The 16,752-nt window shown below is 40.5% G+C and overlaps 1 protein-coding gene across 3 annotated transcripts in view; it reads left to right on the top strand.

The window, feature by feature from the left end:
* Positions 1 to 1,176: 1,176 nt before the first annotated feature.
* vav3 (vav guanine nucleotide exchange factor 3) overlaps positions 1,177 to 16,752 on the top strand; it is a 103,255-nt gene continuing 87,679 nt past the window's right edge. For all 3 annotated transcript variants that reach the window (XM_008438368.2, XM_008438367.2, XM_017301931.1), the window contains exon 1: positions 1,177 to 1,680. In XM_008438368.2, coding sequence (XP_008436590.1) covers positions 1,474 to 1,680 — 207 coding nt within the window. In that variant the 5' untranslated portion in view covers positions 1,177 to 1,473. The remainder of the gene's footprint in view (positions 1,681 to 16,752) is intronic.

The following is a 16,752-nucleotide window of genomic DNA, read 5'->3' as shown; positions in this document are numbered from 1 at the left end:
ATCCTGATTCAATCATCTGGCTTCAACCATCTTTTTGTTTTTACCCTTTTTTTTTTTTTTTTACTAATCATTACTTTTGACAGAAGCATATCTTCTTTACTCACTATTGTCATATTTCCAGAATCCATCATATTTCGAGTATTTGGGATCATATAACCCAGAATTTTAATCAATGTTGATTCAACTTGCTCCCAATGTCCAGTTATTTTTGTTCAGCTCCAAAAAAATATGTGACTGATTGGCTTTTACTTCTCCACATGGTCCCCCAGCATTCTTGCAATGCAGAAGTCTGTTTACTTTTGATTTGAGAAATCTTGTTCAAGTTTAACTCTTTAATATCTCATAAATTCTAAAGGATGATTGTTCCTATGCCACAGTGAACCACAGAAATTCACTAAGCTAGACTTTGACACTAGCCAAGCCATATACAGATTCTGTAAGTGATGAATCTGTATGTGAGCTTCACTTTTTGAATCAAAAAACTAAAGTTAATTAACTTTTTGGTGAAATTCTAAGTCGACATTGTTGCTAAAGAAACCGTGACTGTCTTTTCCACTTCTGGCGAGTTGCGGAAACATCCAAGCGCCATGTTTGCAACTGTTGTCTGTTGCCAGTGTAACGTGGAGGCAGCAAAAGCAGAAGTCACTGTTTTTATACCCTACAAAGGAGAAACAATTAAGGTGCTGCAGACTCATTAGCAAGCCGCCATAAACTTGTGTATCAAATATGTCTTTCACTTTTTGAATTGTACGACATAATGAAATTCCTATTAAGATGCACCTGAATAGGGTTTAGGTAAGGGAAAGTGGCTCTGTGCTTGGCTTGTTCAGTGATTACGTGATCAGCTAAATAAGCTGTCCGAGTTGCTGGAATATTTGCATGCACTCATGCTCTTTTATGATTCCGTGATATAACTGGCAGCAATACAACCTAATTTAAAGAAAAAACAAACAAACAAACAAACAAAAAACTATGTTGTCTTTACCTCACTTATAAAGCTTACGAGGTGTGAAGTCATGCTATTTCTTGTGCTGTACTGTCACAGTACTGTTCAATGAGCCCGTGTGGCAAGCGGAAGAGGTGAAAAGGGTGAGGGGGAGGGAAGAGAAACAAACACACACAGAGAGAGAGAGAGGCAGAGAGAGAGAGAGAGAAAGAGAAAGGAAGGGTGCAGGACGCACTCCATCCACAGTCTCGCTTCAGCCTCGCCACGCCGGACCTCGTCATCCGTGGAGCGCCCGCCACGCATCTCCCAGGAGCTATCCGCCGCGGTTCCCTTTACTCTCCTCGTCGGGTTTTACGCTGGGACGGATCCGGCATGGGTCCGGTCTACTGAAAGGCGCGAGAGAGGTGTTGCCGAACCGTTAGCAGTTTGAGACTATACACACACGCGCGCGGTGGCACGCACACACACACACACACACATACACACGGAGAGACTCGTGAGAACTCGCTCCGGCTGAAGACAGAATAATGATGGAGTATTGGAGGCAGTGCGCGCTGTGGCTGATCAACTGCAAGGTGCTCCCTCCTAACCACAGGGTGACATGGGAGTCAGCGCAGGTATTTGACTTGGCTCAGACCCTCCGGGATGGAGTCCTCCTGTGCCATCTGCTCAACAACCTGAAGCCCCAGTGCATCAACCTGAAGGAGATCAACCTCCGGCCGCAAATGTCACAGGTAAAATAAAAAAGGAAAAGAAAAGAAAAGAAAAAATAGACACGTCCCCCCCCCTCGACCTCCTCTTACCTCCCCGACTCCCGTTTCTCCGCTGTAGCCACTATGAAGCAACATGGCCAGACTCCAATAGGGATTATGCTCATTTATACATTTAGTCTAATTTGACCGATTTTTCCCGCAAGACAACATTGTAGTTCGAGTTAATTGGTGTTTCAGTGGTTTGTTTATAGAATTCGGCTCACGAATTCCTACAAATTTACAAACGTTTTTATTTCTACTCACACTTTTAAGGTCTTACAGTATGCGGTCTGTTGCCGGAAAACGTCTGAAAATAGTCGCCTGTAAGCTACCTAGGAGGGTTTTTTCGGATTAATCCCACATAGTTTTGGTGTGCAGATCCATTCGCGATGGAAGAACTGTCGCTTAAACATTACTGTAAGCAAGTAGTAGCTGTTTTTTCAATTTCCTGTTGCTTACAGTAAGTGCAAAACCATGAACTTGAGAAAATTTGCATGGAGTATGGTGTGAGCTTTATCAAACTCGTATTCTCTAAGTTAGCATACAAACAACATACAAGTGAAACACTAAAATTCCCCTTCTTGTTTATTTATTTATTTAACTTGATGTGTTTAAAGTCACCAGCAGAGAGTTGACATACTTTTATGAAACAGTAAGAAACTGAGTGAACCGGTGCCTCCAAAGAGGGAACAGGGGACAACACCCCTATTGACTCCCCACAGATTTCTTGCTGTAACCAAGATGAAAAAAGTTTATGAGCATAAATAATGAAACCGAAGTGGACAAACTATAGCGAGCTGCAAATATTATTACCTTATTATGACCTGAGGATAATAAAACTCTTGAAATTGACTTGATTGTGGTGTGCCATCTCAAAGTTGTCTAACCACTCCTTATAATCAGTTGGAGTAAGTTATTTTAAAACTATTTTTGATTATTGAAAGAAAAAGATAGATAGATAGATAGATAGATAGATAGATAGATAGATAGATAGATAGATAGATAGATAGATAGATAGATAGATAGATAGATAGATAGATAGANAGATAGATAGATAGATAGATAGATAGATAGATAGATAGATAGATAGATAGATAGATAGATAGATAGATAGATAGATAGATAGATAGATAGATAGAGCGAGCCATGGCCACGTGGCTCCTGTTTGTCAGATACCATCTGCCTCAATATCAGGACAGCCTGAGCCAGGACCTGATTAATATTCGTCTTTCTAACGGTGAGCCTGTCCGTTTGGCTCAGTGACAGCACACAGTGTCATAGACACTCACCTACTGAGTCTGCAGACCAGCTCTAAGAGTATTACCCTGTACCAACGGAATACACCCCCCACACACTCTGACCGCAGTGTGTTGCCTTGTAACATGCAAGGTTCAAATTTTATTCAAAACAGCTAATCAAATCATGAATACAGTATTGTGATGTATCTCGTGCTGGATCAAACGGGGCGTCTGGCTTGCTTCCTGGAAAGAAGCGCATTAACCTCGGTGGCACAATGACACGGTCATTCACAATCAAATTGCGTGGCTGCTGTTTGACTGCAGGGTGCGGGGTGACTGGGCAATTGTAAGACGGAGGTTTTACGTGTCACTGGGGAGCCGTGGATGTCTGTGTCCATCTGAGAATGTTTACTCGGAGATTTCAGTCAAAACCAGATTGGAGTCTATTAAGCCCATTTGGTGGTAATGTAAAAGGTATTGCAGAGACAATGTCTGTGCCAGTAAAGAGGCAGACAGTGCTTCGTGTCAACCATAACATCAGGAAATGCAGTAGAGTTTGCATCGGTGGTGTGGTTTATGAACAAGGCTTATACAGAGTTTGTTTCACTCATGGCTGGGTGGCATAGACTTATTATAATCTCTTACCTGCCATAGACAGTGTCCTTTGTATCTTCATGTGGTATAAATTCAAATTAGGTTGCAGGTGAGGTTGCAACTAGTCCACAAGTGGTCAACCAAACTGGACTTCAACCTTTTCAAAACAACTCCAACCATAAAAACAGATAATAAGGTAGGGGGTTGTCTGCCCACCGGTGATCCTCCTGAGTGAAACTGGAGCTGAAAAGGGAAAGTAAAGCTTTTCCGATCTGGACTATTTCTTCCCGTCAGTTAATCTTAGACCACCGGAAAGCCTGTTAAATTCCCTTGAAATCGTGCCACATTTGCATGGAGATTCATTTGTGGATTCAGCAGCAGGGTTGAGTATGTGGGTTGTGTCTGTGAAAAACTTGCCAAATCCTGTCTGACAGTGGTAAACAGCTTTAGGTGAAAACAGGTGAAGGTCTCTCCTTCACTGGTATAACAAGACCTGTCTTTGCTGGAGGCAATCCCAAAATTTTATCAAAATTAAATTTTGCAACTCGTAGCAATCTCAAATCGCCAGTCTTAGGGATCATTACTCTATTCCCCAGGATATTGATGTGCATCCTTCTATAGCTATGTTTAGCAGAGACTACATCTACAGCCTTTTTGAAGACCTGACGTCAACCTTAGTGAGTGCTTGTGGAATCAGTCTGGAGTGTGCTGTTAAAGGTAGAATGACCGGCACCACCACATCGGATGACTTGCAGCAAAGGCTGGTTGAGGAAGTGTTTGACCAAGCCTGTGTCCAGAACCAGGAGGAGCAGTGTACAATTGTTAATCAAAAAGTTTTGTTTCTTCAGACTTTAATCTTCTAAACTAATGAACAACACCAAACAAGAGTCAATAGCAGGATAAGTTGCCTGGCATTGACATTTAGAGGATTTAGCAAAGTTTCAAGTTTCCAATGTCATAACATTCATTCACAAAAAAGTATTTTTACAACAAAGAAATAATCAAGCGCAATTTTCTTGCTATTTACAAAGTTTATTTCTCATTTCTGCACGATACTTCTTATGTCGGACATTGCTTTTACCGGAAACGCTTCACATGTTCCACTCAGCACACGTTTCACTCAGGAGGATCACTGGTGGCGCACCACCTCTAACCTCCAATTCCAGTGCAAATAATCCTTGCTTTATGCGTAAATAGCCTCTCAATGGAAACTCTGTAATGGTTTAAAGTGTAGAAGAATAAATAATGTTTTTACAAACTTGCATAAGATTGGAGGGTAGAAGTCCACTGTGAATTTTGGGCACCCCCATGCTAGCTGTCAGCCATAGAGCGTTAGCTACTCTATGTAAGACATATTAATTGTTCACTAATAACAATGAAGTTATTCCTTTATTGAGAAAAAAAGGAGCTACAGTTTGAGGAGAAGGCCTATGAACTTTTTAAGAGATTTAAAAATAGGATATACAAGATTTTGTTGCTTGTGTTGCTATTTGATTTTTCTTTTGCCAGCTGTAGTGTACAGATCAGACAGTATGTCATAGCAATCCTTATTTATAAATTACAGGCTTACTTTAGAGGATTTTTCATAAGATTTCATATCCTTCCTCAAGTTAAATGTGTATCAGTACCTTGGCATAATTAGGATTTGCTTTTGTTTTATCTTCTTTCACACACTGCCTTTGTGATACCAACTCCTCCAGTGAGGAGATCATTGTGGGGTGGGGGAGAGAAATTGATGTCAAAGATCCACAGCCCCCCCCCTTACAAAATAAGTTCGATTTACATAACTGGGGGAGGAGTTCCTTCCTTTTCTTCCTGCATAATGCATGAGGGCTGTGGCAGCTACTTTATCATTGGCCGATAATAACACATGGGACGCTACCGTGGCCTCACCAGTGGGAGTCGTGAGATGGAGAAGACAAAGGCAGTGAAAAAAAAAAAAGAAAAAGAAAAAAGAAGAGTGTGTCTGGCCCTCCACTGAGGCACCTCAGAGGACATAAAGGGACCTGGAGGGGTTTTTGTGTGCTTCGCTGGGGTGGGCTGCTTAATTAAAGTACAATGCATCAGAAGCTCTGGAGACTTCACATGTGGAGTGCTGGAATCGGGATGTGCTGCTTCTCGTTCGTGGTGCGTTGATTGGGTTTAAAAATCCTGTGTGTTGGTAGGGAAAGGCGTAGGTGTTATTACTTAAGGCTACCAATGAGATGAACTTCAACATTTTGTTACGCAAAAACCATTGAACTATGACGTCGCTTTTTGTCATTATCTGTGAGAGTGCATTATAAGGGGCATTTTCATTGACCGTAGAATGTTTTTGAAAATAAATTTGCTTAATGGAAACTGCGCTGTGATAGACTGGCGACCTGTCCAGGGTGTACCGTGCCTCTCGCCCGAAACGTTCGCTGGAGAAAGGCACCAGCACCCCTGCTGACCCCACAAGGGACAAAGGTGTACTTGTCGCTCCTGCTCCTGAATTTGACGCCAACATCCTCTGATTGACTGATAGATGATGCTGAGTTATCAGTGTGACCTCATGTAACTGTTTGCATCTGCCGCCGCCAGGATTTTTAATGACTCGTCACGTGAGCGAGCCTATTCACGTGTGATTTTCATTTCATTTCTTATTTAAATGAAACCGCAATTGCAAAATTGTGTCTTTTCGACATTAGCAGAAAACAGACAAAGATTTGCGCACAATTGCAATGGAAACGCTACTACAGTAAAGCTGAAAGAAAATGACGAATGGCTTTTTTTTTTTTTTTTACAAATACAAAACAAAAGTGGAGAGTGTGGCACGCATTTCTTTGAGCTAATGCATGTCACTGTAGATGTGGCTGTACGGTGAGGGTAGTACAGACCCTGTACTACCCGTGTACTTTCAGCTGAAAGTCGAACATGGTTTCCTCTAGCATTGTCCTGTTTTTTAAGTGTAGCAATAACCAATTAACTCTGACCTGCTTCCTGCAAAAGAAAAGCATGCCCACAGCACAATGCAGCCACTGTCATGTGTTTAGAGCGATGTGCAGACTGAGTTAGTTTACCTCCACACATGTCAATTGAATAATGAATACTGTAGGAAGTATTGAACATGCTTTTCCTCTTATTAGAAATACATAACATGCTTAATTGCTGACTGAACTCCACGCGCTTTGCATATGCAAATTCCTGACATTGTTTCAACACTTGTTGCTTGCAAGACAGAGCTCAAAGTTCCAACTTAGGGGCTTAAGGAAAAAACAACAAAAAAAACCCCCAAAAATCTTCATTCAGCCTCTTTTGATCAGAAGTTTATGGCACTATTATGAGCCCAATTACAAAGTCTAGACAAAGCCCGACCACAGCGTGCGCAGGCCCTTGCTTCGCTGGCAGCGAAAGCGCCACATAATCAGCAGTTGCTTTCTGTCTCAGCTGAGTTGAAAACAGAGGTTTAACTTTTAGAGGAACTGGGGGAATGCTTGTCATGGTGCAACTAGCAGACCGCATGATGAAAAAGGCATACGTGCTGGGTTTCTTTTTTCGCTGTTGCAAGAAAGGGAAACGTTATTTGCGTGCGTGTAGGTCATAACAATGTACAAAGTCTCTTTTCAAATAAAGCGATTCTTATAAAGGAGCCATAAAAGTATAGCTACAAAAAAGCTCTTTGGGCAAGTGTGGAATTGAAATTTTTCAATTGGAGCCCTGTTTCTCCTCACTGTTACCTAGTTTTTCCATGACACAGGAAAAAGGGGGGACAGCGCAGCAGCAATCCCCCCTCCTTCTCCTCCAAGCCCCTCGAACGGTGCAGCGTCGAGGTTCAACAAGAGCAGGAAATCAGGAAATGGAATACAGGAAGGAAGTGAAACTAAAACATACCCTCAATCATATTAAGACCAAACATTTCAGGCACAATGAAAAGAAAATGAAAAAAAAAAAACACTCCTCACTATTCTCAGGCATCAGATAGAAAAAAAAGTAAATAAAAAATTTGCTCTTTGCTCTATCGAGTCAACCTCGACGATTTCTGCATTTTTTTAAAGTGAAAGTGAGAGAAAGCGTCTGAGTTAGTCGGGTGTCAAACAAACTCCTAGCAACACATTGTGTTTGGGATAGCAACAAATGACACAAGCACCGGTGTTCCAAGTTTCAACACAGATGTGACTTGAAAACCTCAACAAAACCGAACTCTTTCATAGCTGCACTACAGATGCAACATTCCTTTAGCCATCCAGATTCTACTCTGTGAATTAATCTGCAATTCATACACTTTTTTTGTTTGTTTTCCACCGAACTTTGTCGCTGCAAATGCGTGATTTCAGCTGATCCCTAATTGACTCCTAAAGGCCGAAGAGGCTGTATCTGAAATGCTTTGCATAGTGCAGCCGCATGCCTTTAATTTATTGAACTGAGACAAAGATTTTGCGATGTGAAAGTGAGAAGAGAAAAGCCAGTTTCACAGAGCAAACGCGCCGCACAGCGAGCTTCAAAGCCTCTGAGACTCGCTCGTCATTCTCCTGCAGCAGAGACACAAAAGTTAGTGTGGGAGGATGAGAAAGAGAAAGGGGAGATGGCTTAATTTGCTTTTTGGTTTAGTAGAAGAAGGAAAGTCCTATAAGGCTCTACAAGCCAGAGTGGGCTCTGCACTACACACTGATTAAAATGTTTTTTTTTTTTTTTTTTAAAGAGTCAATGTTTTGAAATATAAAATTTGGGGTATTAATTAAGTATTAAAATACACTTTTGGTGGAAGAAAGAGGATTTTTCGGGGGCATGTTATCATCTGATTTAGTATTTAGTTTGGCACACTGATGAACATTTTAAGACAAGTTGAATAAGGCAAGAGTTTACATTTCGCACTGTGGGATATTGAGAAAGTCCTGAGTACAGCTTCAAAATGCAAAAAGGAGAAATAGGACGGAGACAAAAAAAAATTAAGTAAGCAATTCATTGCAAACGACTAAACTGCAAATAATATGTTGACCTGATCAAACGTTTAAGACCACATTTGAAAGCCCAAATCTTCACAAAAATGTGGATTCTGTGTCATTTTCATAGTTGCATTAGCCATCTGCCTTGAATCGTTTAATAATTTTACCTTCTTTTCTTATATTAGAGATTCAGTTATTTTTCAAAGTTATAGCCATAGATATTTCTTGTTGCTGACTCGTCACAAAAAGGTGAAGTTACAGTAATTAAATAAACAAAAGTTTAGAAGGTCAAACTTGGTCTCTCCTAAATTTTTATTTTGTTAGAAATACGGGGCTAAGTGGAAAAGGAGTAGGCATGGACTTTTATAGCACTAAAATTATTAGATTCTTGTGTTGATCTGTTTAGTCAGTCAGTTCTGCTTCTGCTCATTCTTCCTTAGTGTGTCCTTTCACTGTTCTGCAAGAAAAGGCTCGAGAAACCGATTTCAGTTTGGTGGTCCGTTTCTGATCTTTGTTTTTAAAAAAATGACAAAAGTTTTAAAGCAAAAAATAATAACAGCGCAATATCTGAAGTTGTCTTCAACAACTTATGTTAGCGATTAGCTCAGTGAGCGTGGCTAACATTACAAAAGTAGCACTGTCGCCGTGGAGATTATGTGGAATGTTAAAATGTCACTTTATTTCAGACAGTGTCTGTGTTTTCTTTATAAATGTGCGCAAATCTTTGCCGATATTCTGCTAATGTAAAACCCCCCCCCACAATTTTGCAATTGCTTCCATTAGATAAGAAATGAAATTGAAATCATGAGTGAAGGAGTCATTCTTCTTCCTTTGTTTGCTCCAGTTGCAACATTCGGTTGTTGATCACGTGACTCGTGTGATGCGCAGAAAAAAAAAAAAAAACAATTTCCATATCAGTTTTGTGATCCGGCGACAAAAATTTTTTATTGAAAAATTAGTTGTTTTTTTAAAGTATTGTTTTTCCATTGAGCAAATTTATTTTCCAGATATCAAATTGCGCAATTATGCAGTGAATGGAAACACGGCTAACTGGGATAAATCTTAGTGACTTTCGTAAAGTGTTAGTATGCTGTTAGCTCTCTCTGTATCTCCGAACACATAACTAAATTTAATTTCATTCAAAGCCGTTTTGCACCTCTCTGTGTTAACACCGAGTCTTCTTCTCTTATGGGCTTGACACACTCAGTCTCCATTCATTTCCTATGGAACATGTGCCATGAGGGGTCGATTGCTTTTCCCTCCTTCGACCGGCAAAATTCGTGCCACATAGACGCCGATAGCTGTAGCGATGCGACACAAGAAAGTCAAAAAACATTAAGCTTTGTCGCTTCTATCGCTATTGCGTCCCATGTTTTGGGTTCACCCAGAATAGTGGAAAACTGTCCTCTGTGGTTCGTCACTCCCCGTGTGTTGAGCCAATTAGTTAACGTCTTTCACATTAAAGCTTGTTGCCTGTTGGAGCTTTGTATGTTGCATTTGCTGATTGGAGAAACATCTGCTTTTCAGGTTTCTGGTTAGTCACTAAACAGCGTAGCTCAAACTATGAATTGGTCGCCAGTTGATTTCTATGTACGAGACTACCCAATTTATCGAGGCTTAGTTTTCTTCTTCTGTTTTCTTTCTTCGCTTGCAAGAATCTTCTTGTGCCTTGGAGTCCCCTACCTTAACAATGGGCATTACTGTAATTAATACTACTGGAAAATGGCAGGAGAAGAAGAGTGATAGGAGAATTACATTCTTCTTAGGCCACATTTCATCCACATTTTAATTTTCCTTGACGTGCTATTATCATATCATCACCCAGCTCTGGTTGGAAGGAGGCTGCATTTGAGATTTAAAGCCTAATTTTCACAACCGTGTACCTCCCACGTCGAGAGGAGCCAGTAGAGGTGGCTCGGGCATCTGGTAAGGATGCCTCCTGGACGCCTCCCTGGTCAGGTGTTCCGGGCACGTCCCATCGGGAGGAGGCCTCGGGGAAGACCCAGGACATGCTGGAGGGACTATGTCTTGGCTGGCCTGGAAACGCCTTGGGGTTCCCCCGGAGGAGCTGGAAGAAGTGGCTGGGGAGAGGGAAGTCCTGGGCCTCCCTTCTGAAGCTGCTGTCCCCACGACCCGACCCCGGATGAAGCAGAAGAAAATGGATGGATGGATGTGTGTGCCTTCCAACTGAGTGAAGGCTGTGAAGCTTCATGCAGGTTTTTTGACTCGGTGCCATGTATTATTGTGCTTTACAAAGCGCTGTAGGAACTTCCCAGTTAACCCATTTCGCTTCAGAGACATCATAAAATCTTAAAACCTCTCCGAGCTGCTTATGTTTCTGCTCTGCTACTTCCTTTATCTCCTGATTTTCTTCTGCTGGTTCGAGAAGGCCTGTTAAGCATTCACAGTCAGACTTCGGTTATCAAACCACGAACCGATTATTTTCCACTACAGTATGCTGTATGCAGACTATGTGCGGCAGGGCATTGGTATGCAGTGGACACGCGCAGGGCGCAGCCTGTCAGAGCTGCGGTAGCGCTGCTGCCCTCTTGATTCACTTTGTTGAAAGGATTGCACCTGTCAGCGTGTAAACACCACGTTACCGCAGCCATGCATGCCCCAGCACTGGTGCCATGCTCCGCAGCCCTCCAATTTTACAACTCCAGCGCGGCGTAATGCAGTGACACGGCTTCGTTCCGCCGTGTCACCGCAGTTTATTCACCAGCAGCTTTTGTGGCCATATTGCATCTTAGTTGTTTATGCACGTTTGCTCAGGGCAAGCTGACCTTTCAGTCCGTCACTAAGGTAACAACCCTGAACCGGAGCCATCTAAGTAAATTTCACTGCGCATCAAATTATAGATTGTGCATATGATGATTTTATTAGGAGACATTCAGGGCTGGTGCCTTTAAATCGATTTTTTCATTTTTATTTTGTTGCTTTGTTGGACGCTTCATTTAATCACTGTTGAGTGCTCTTCAGGCTCTTAAAAAAAAGTCAATATTGCAATTGTTTTTTTCCTGATAACGAGCTTCATCAGAAGTGACAAGCTGGTAACTTATTCCTGACATCAGATCAGAACCTCAATGTACGTTGTGCTTATGAGAATTCACAGATTACTGGGCTTATAAGATGTCTTTTTTAAGTCAGTTTTGTGTGAAGTAAATAGTAAATGTGAGCAAATTTACTACCATTTAGCTAAAACAACAGAAGACAGAATGCAGAAAAACAGATTTCACATTCATAACCAGCTGCATTCGTCTGCAGCTTTTTCTGTTCGAGTCACAGCAGCGATAAACTCTGACCATGGAGTGATGACAAACTAAACCTCTTCTGGCTGGGGATAAATGAATTGTGCTGCCTAGACGGCACCTTGTGGGTGAATGAGGCCCATATATTTCCGTGCCTGGACCCAGAATAGACACGGATAAGGCCCTGTGCAGTTCAGGAGATTAAGGAGTTCATGACTTTTCCAGCTGGGTCATTTATGTGTCAGGTGTCCTGTACTGAATGAGTCAGCAATCTGTTTAGAAACGAGAAGGCGCGTCAGTGTGTAATAAGAAAATGTCAAAATTAAAAAATCCCTCCAATGAGCATGGATAGCCGTGACCTGATACATGTATTGTACAGTGCAAGGAATGGGGGCAAGGACATACCTATTTTTGCCTATGTGTTTTTAGAGGTGTAACAGGATACCCAAGCCATGGTTCGGTGTGTATCTCAGTTTTTGGGTCACCGTTTGGTATGGGTACAGTAAAACAGCAAAAAGAAACAAATGTAAATGCCGAATGCTTTCACCGACTGCTTTAACGGGAAATAAACACTCACAGAAACCACAATAACTCCTGCTTTTGAGGGGTTCTGTAGTAACAAGATGGATACAGAAACTCGAAATTCATGTCCTGATTCATTCACTTTAAAATGAAAAACATTTAAAGATTAGCTTGTTGTAGAAAGATACTGTTGTGAGTGTGTATATTAGCTAAGAAGTTTTCAGAAGCTAACAGCTAACCTAACAGAGCTTTTGTTTTGGCTAGCTTTGCCTTTTAAAAGCATTCAAGCAAAACATTTATATATTTGATGTAAATTATGCTATATTGGTAACATTAGCATCGTCTTCAGTGAGTACTTCTACATGTTAGCAATTATTGAAGAAACTGTTTGCGTTTTCTGAGTGTAACAACATCTGTGCTGCTATTAAAAGTTAGCATCAGCTGTGACTCATTAGTCCGTCCAGCCAAGAAGAGAGCAAACTTTTAGGTTTTATCTCAGGACAAACATCAAAAATAATATATTGTTTAGCCTTTCAGATCTCGTAGTTGTTTGTTGCACACAGGTATAAACATTTCAAGTTTGTATTGTTATGGAAGAAATCAAAATTAAACAGAGGGTCTGTCTAGCTAGCTATAAGCCTTCAATGGTTGTGAGGGTTTCTCCACTGCTTACTAAAACCATTTACGCTCCATGGATATGTTTCTTTTTCTGTTAGAGCAATGTTTTTAGTAACAAATTTAAATCTTCCAAAGTGGAAAATTCTTAGTTTTTATTAACCATATTTAATAATCAGACAGTTTATTTTATAATAAATATGACCACAAATATGCAGCGATTTGTACTAAGAACAGACTTTAGTGCACACAAATTTGCATTTGACCCTTTGCTAGATATAGAAAAGTTGTTTTTTTAAAACAGCAACTAAGGTCCTGTCTTCTCTTACGTAAAATAGACATTTTTTTAGGTCAAGACAACAACAAAAACTCAACAATTACTCAACATGATCAGTTAGGCTTTATCAAGACAGTCATGAGATGATGATTTGCTATAATATCCTGATTTAAAGTGAACAGTACAATATTCCACATTCTTAGTCATTCCTACCAGCCATTTTTGCATTAATTTGGAGAGGAGTGCTTAAAAAACAACTTAATTGTGTCTCTTTAACTTACATTTGTACAGTGACGATTTGGTACAGTGACATATATTGTGCACACGTATTTTTGCAGAGCCTAACATAGTTTTATAGAGGTGGAGGACAAAGAAAAGTCATGGTGTTGTTAAATGTGAATCTAAACAAAGTCACATCCCTTATCTGTATTCTTTTACCCTACTGAAACCTCAATCTGTCCCAGTGAACATCACCGTGTGTCCACACTCACTCAAAATGCACTTATAGAGGTCAGACGGCACTTGACCCCTCTTTGTCACTTTAGCACAAAAATCATCATTCACACTCCTTTTGCACAATTTTTCAAGAGAACCGAAGGGGGGAGGAGAGGCAGAAGGACGGTGTTTGCTCACAATTCTGGCTTTCTCTCTCTTGATGTACATGCTGTTTAGTGCTGATCTCAGAGTTGGTTTCAGTGATATTCAATTACCCACTTTCCCTCCACACTAATTTCCTCTAATCCTTCTTTTGAGCCACATACTAACCCACAGTTCAGCCAAACAGCTTGACCTGTGTTGCCATCGCTGGGAGAATTCACATCTCAGGCAGTAATACTAATGCAAACCCTGTATATGGAGGGGGAGGGAGTACGGTTTGTGGATATAGGGGGTCACTGAGGTTAAAGTCAAGATTTAATGGGAAAATGGCTCCTGGGACACTTATTGGTGTTATGGGGGAGGTACAGGATTTTTTTTTTTCTTTTTGCCTTAGTGTCAGAACATGAAATGAACATGAAGGAAAGGGAGCAAGTGTGTGTTTTTGTCCTTCATCTTAAGGGACAGAAAGTGTTGAAAAAATGCTAACAAGACCTAAGCTGTCATCCTCACTTCTTCCTCCAATTGCTCTCTTAAGTGTCGGTATGGGAATTATTAACCATATGTAAATTAAATCGTTTAAGCATAGGCAAAAATCTTCTTCTGGTAGATATCTGTTTCTGGGTTTATTTTAGGTCGGACATGCCAATTCCAGTTTTAATCAATTCCAGTTTTTTCCCCCCTTTGGACTAAATTCCATAAAAGAAAAAAATGCGCTGCAGTTTCCTGATAAAATACGCACAAATCTAACAGAAAAGTAAGAAATTCTAAGTTTCATTTTAGCGTTTGTCGCTAATCTATGCCCACAATTTGGTTAAAGTTAACAAAAGTGCATCAAGTTAGGTTTGTTGGAAAATAGTGCGAGTTTGCAGTTATGATGCATTTTGTAAATTGGAAGGGAAAAAAAATGAGAGCTGATGAGAAAAAATGTGTTGCTATCTGGCCATTTGATGAATGCATCTCTTATAATAACACTTGCTTTTGAAAATGTAAGAGGACATCGTACCTATCACATACAAGTACAAGCAACGTTAAATCATATTATAAAGTACTTTGTTGTCTACAACTGACTGATGATGTGCCCTACTAGCTGATTAGCGTTTTCAGCATTGCTGATAACTCTGGCCAGCTGTAGACATGCTATTACGACAAACAAATCGATAATATCTTATTAATTATCAATTGAGGTCAGCTGTCAGATCTAATTTGCTATTCACTGCCTCATCATTGTCCAGAGCTGTAGGCACTGCAGGACAGAAGCCATCTCTCCGTTTAGCTAAATAACACTAAATAACCAAACGAGGAATTAGCCTGTGGCTGGAAAAGGTTCGTACAAAACAATGGCTGCTTTGCTTTTATCGTGTAACATTGCTCGCTGTGCTGTACTTGGCTAAGTGTTGAGATCTTCTAGAAGTAAAACACCACAGTGTTTCTGTCCTGTAAATCACTATTTAGTTACTGGCAGCATGTGACTTTGCCCAGAGAGATAAATAAAACATGAAGGTAACGGGTTGAAGCTTGATAGTTTAATGCGTACATGGTTGAGACTCTTATTTTGAAGTCAGAAAGGAGGTAGGACTGCTGTGTTAATAGTCAACTAATAAACTTAAAATTCATTATTACAAAGCAATAGAGAGTATTATTTATTTATTTATTTATTTTTTTTTTCTGGTGGTGACCAATGTTTTGCTCCACTCTGAGTTTCTGGAAAGTTTCCAACATCCTTAATATTAATATTATTCATTTTATAAAGGAATGTGGCTACAAAACATATTCAATGAAGGCACATTTCACTTCTGCTAAGGATCTAAGGAGAAATATTATTTATTTCAGTAAAAAATATATATATATAAAAATTAAAGTAATAAAACAATGTAGTTTACAGTTGGATCTTTACCTGTGTAACCCAACCTAACTTGTGTTCTCAACAGTGGCTTAGGCTACGCAAGAAGATATATTGTCAATAAATATTTTTTTCAGCTATTTGCTAAAAAAGGACATAAATCATTTTTGACATTCCAAATTAAAGCAAAAATGCACATCTAAACAGAAATTATTTATGGTTTGAGAGATTTCACTTCCTCCCGCGCACAAGCGCCTTGGTTGAATTATAATAACTTAAAGTGTAAATCCTCCCAACGGTATGAATAATTTTGAACTTAACCGTACACAGATCGACTTTGGGAGCCAATTATTTTCTATTCCTAAAGCGACTGATAACCAGAGCGTGAAAATTGCCACTTACAGAAATTGTGATAAGCCAAACAAAAAAAAAAAGAAAGAAAGAATAAAAAAAAAAGGTGTCAGGAACTGCGCATACAGGCAGTTGTGAATGAATGGAAAAAGTGACTCAAACAAGCAGCTGTTGAGTGCTGCTGCTGTGCCTCAAGTCTGTGGGTTTGTCCTCAGAATGACGCGTGAAATCAGTTGCCACAGTATATTTTTGGAGTGAAAAAGCTGCTGACTGCTGCTTTATGTTGACATTATTCTATTAAGATAAGTGAGATGATGAGTGTCTTCAGCGAGAAGGGGGCCGAGGGCAGCGTTTTTGCCGGCATCAGCAGAACCTCTCTCACCCTCACCCTCCACCTCCCGCTTCCTGGTTACACGGCTGACAAAAGCTCCTACATGACATGGATGTGACCGGCCGGGCCTGCGATATGTCATCATAAAAACAAGCTCCATCGTGAGCGCCGTTCGCTCCTGGCGTTTAAGAGCAGAACGTAAACATCCAACTTTTATCACAGCTGGCTCTCAACGTCACCGGGATCTGTAATGAGACTGAAAGCCTCGCCGAGTCAAATTCAAGTCTCAAGGCTTTAAATCCCTTCGCATCCATTTATGCTCATTAATTAATTCTCAACGAGATTCGAGTGGTGAGACGGCCAAACTGTCTTTCACGAGCGCACATCCGCGGGAGGACGGGATTTCATTATGCCCTGCAACACACACTGGGGCCATAAAAGCTCCCAGCTTGTTGCTATGGAGCTTTGACTTGTGTCAAAGAATACATAAGCAGAAACTGGGATGCTTATTATGGATATTATAGAAACAGAGCA

This window comes from Poecilia reticulata, linkage group LG20 (assembly GCF_000633615.1).
Source record: "Poecilia reticulata strain Guanapo linkage group LG20, Guppy_female_1.0+MT, whole genome shotgun sequence".
Taxonomy (NCBI): domain Eukaryota; kingdom Metazoa; phylum Chordata; class Actinopteri; order Cyprinodontiformes; family Poeciliidae; genus Poecilia; species Poecilia reticulata.
This window is presented reverse-complemented; position numbering and strand designations above follow the sequence as displayed.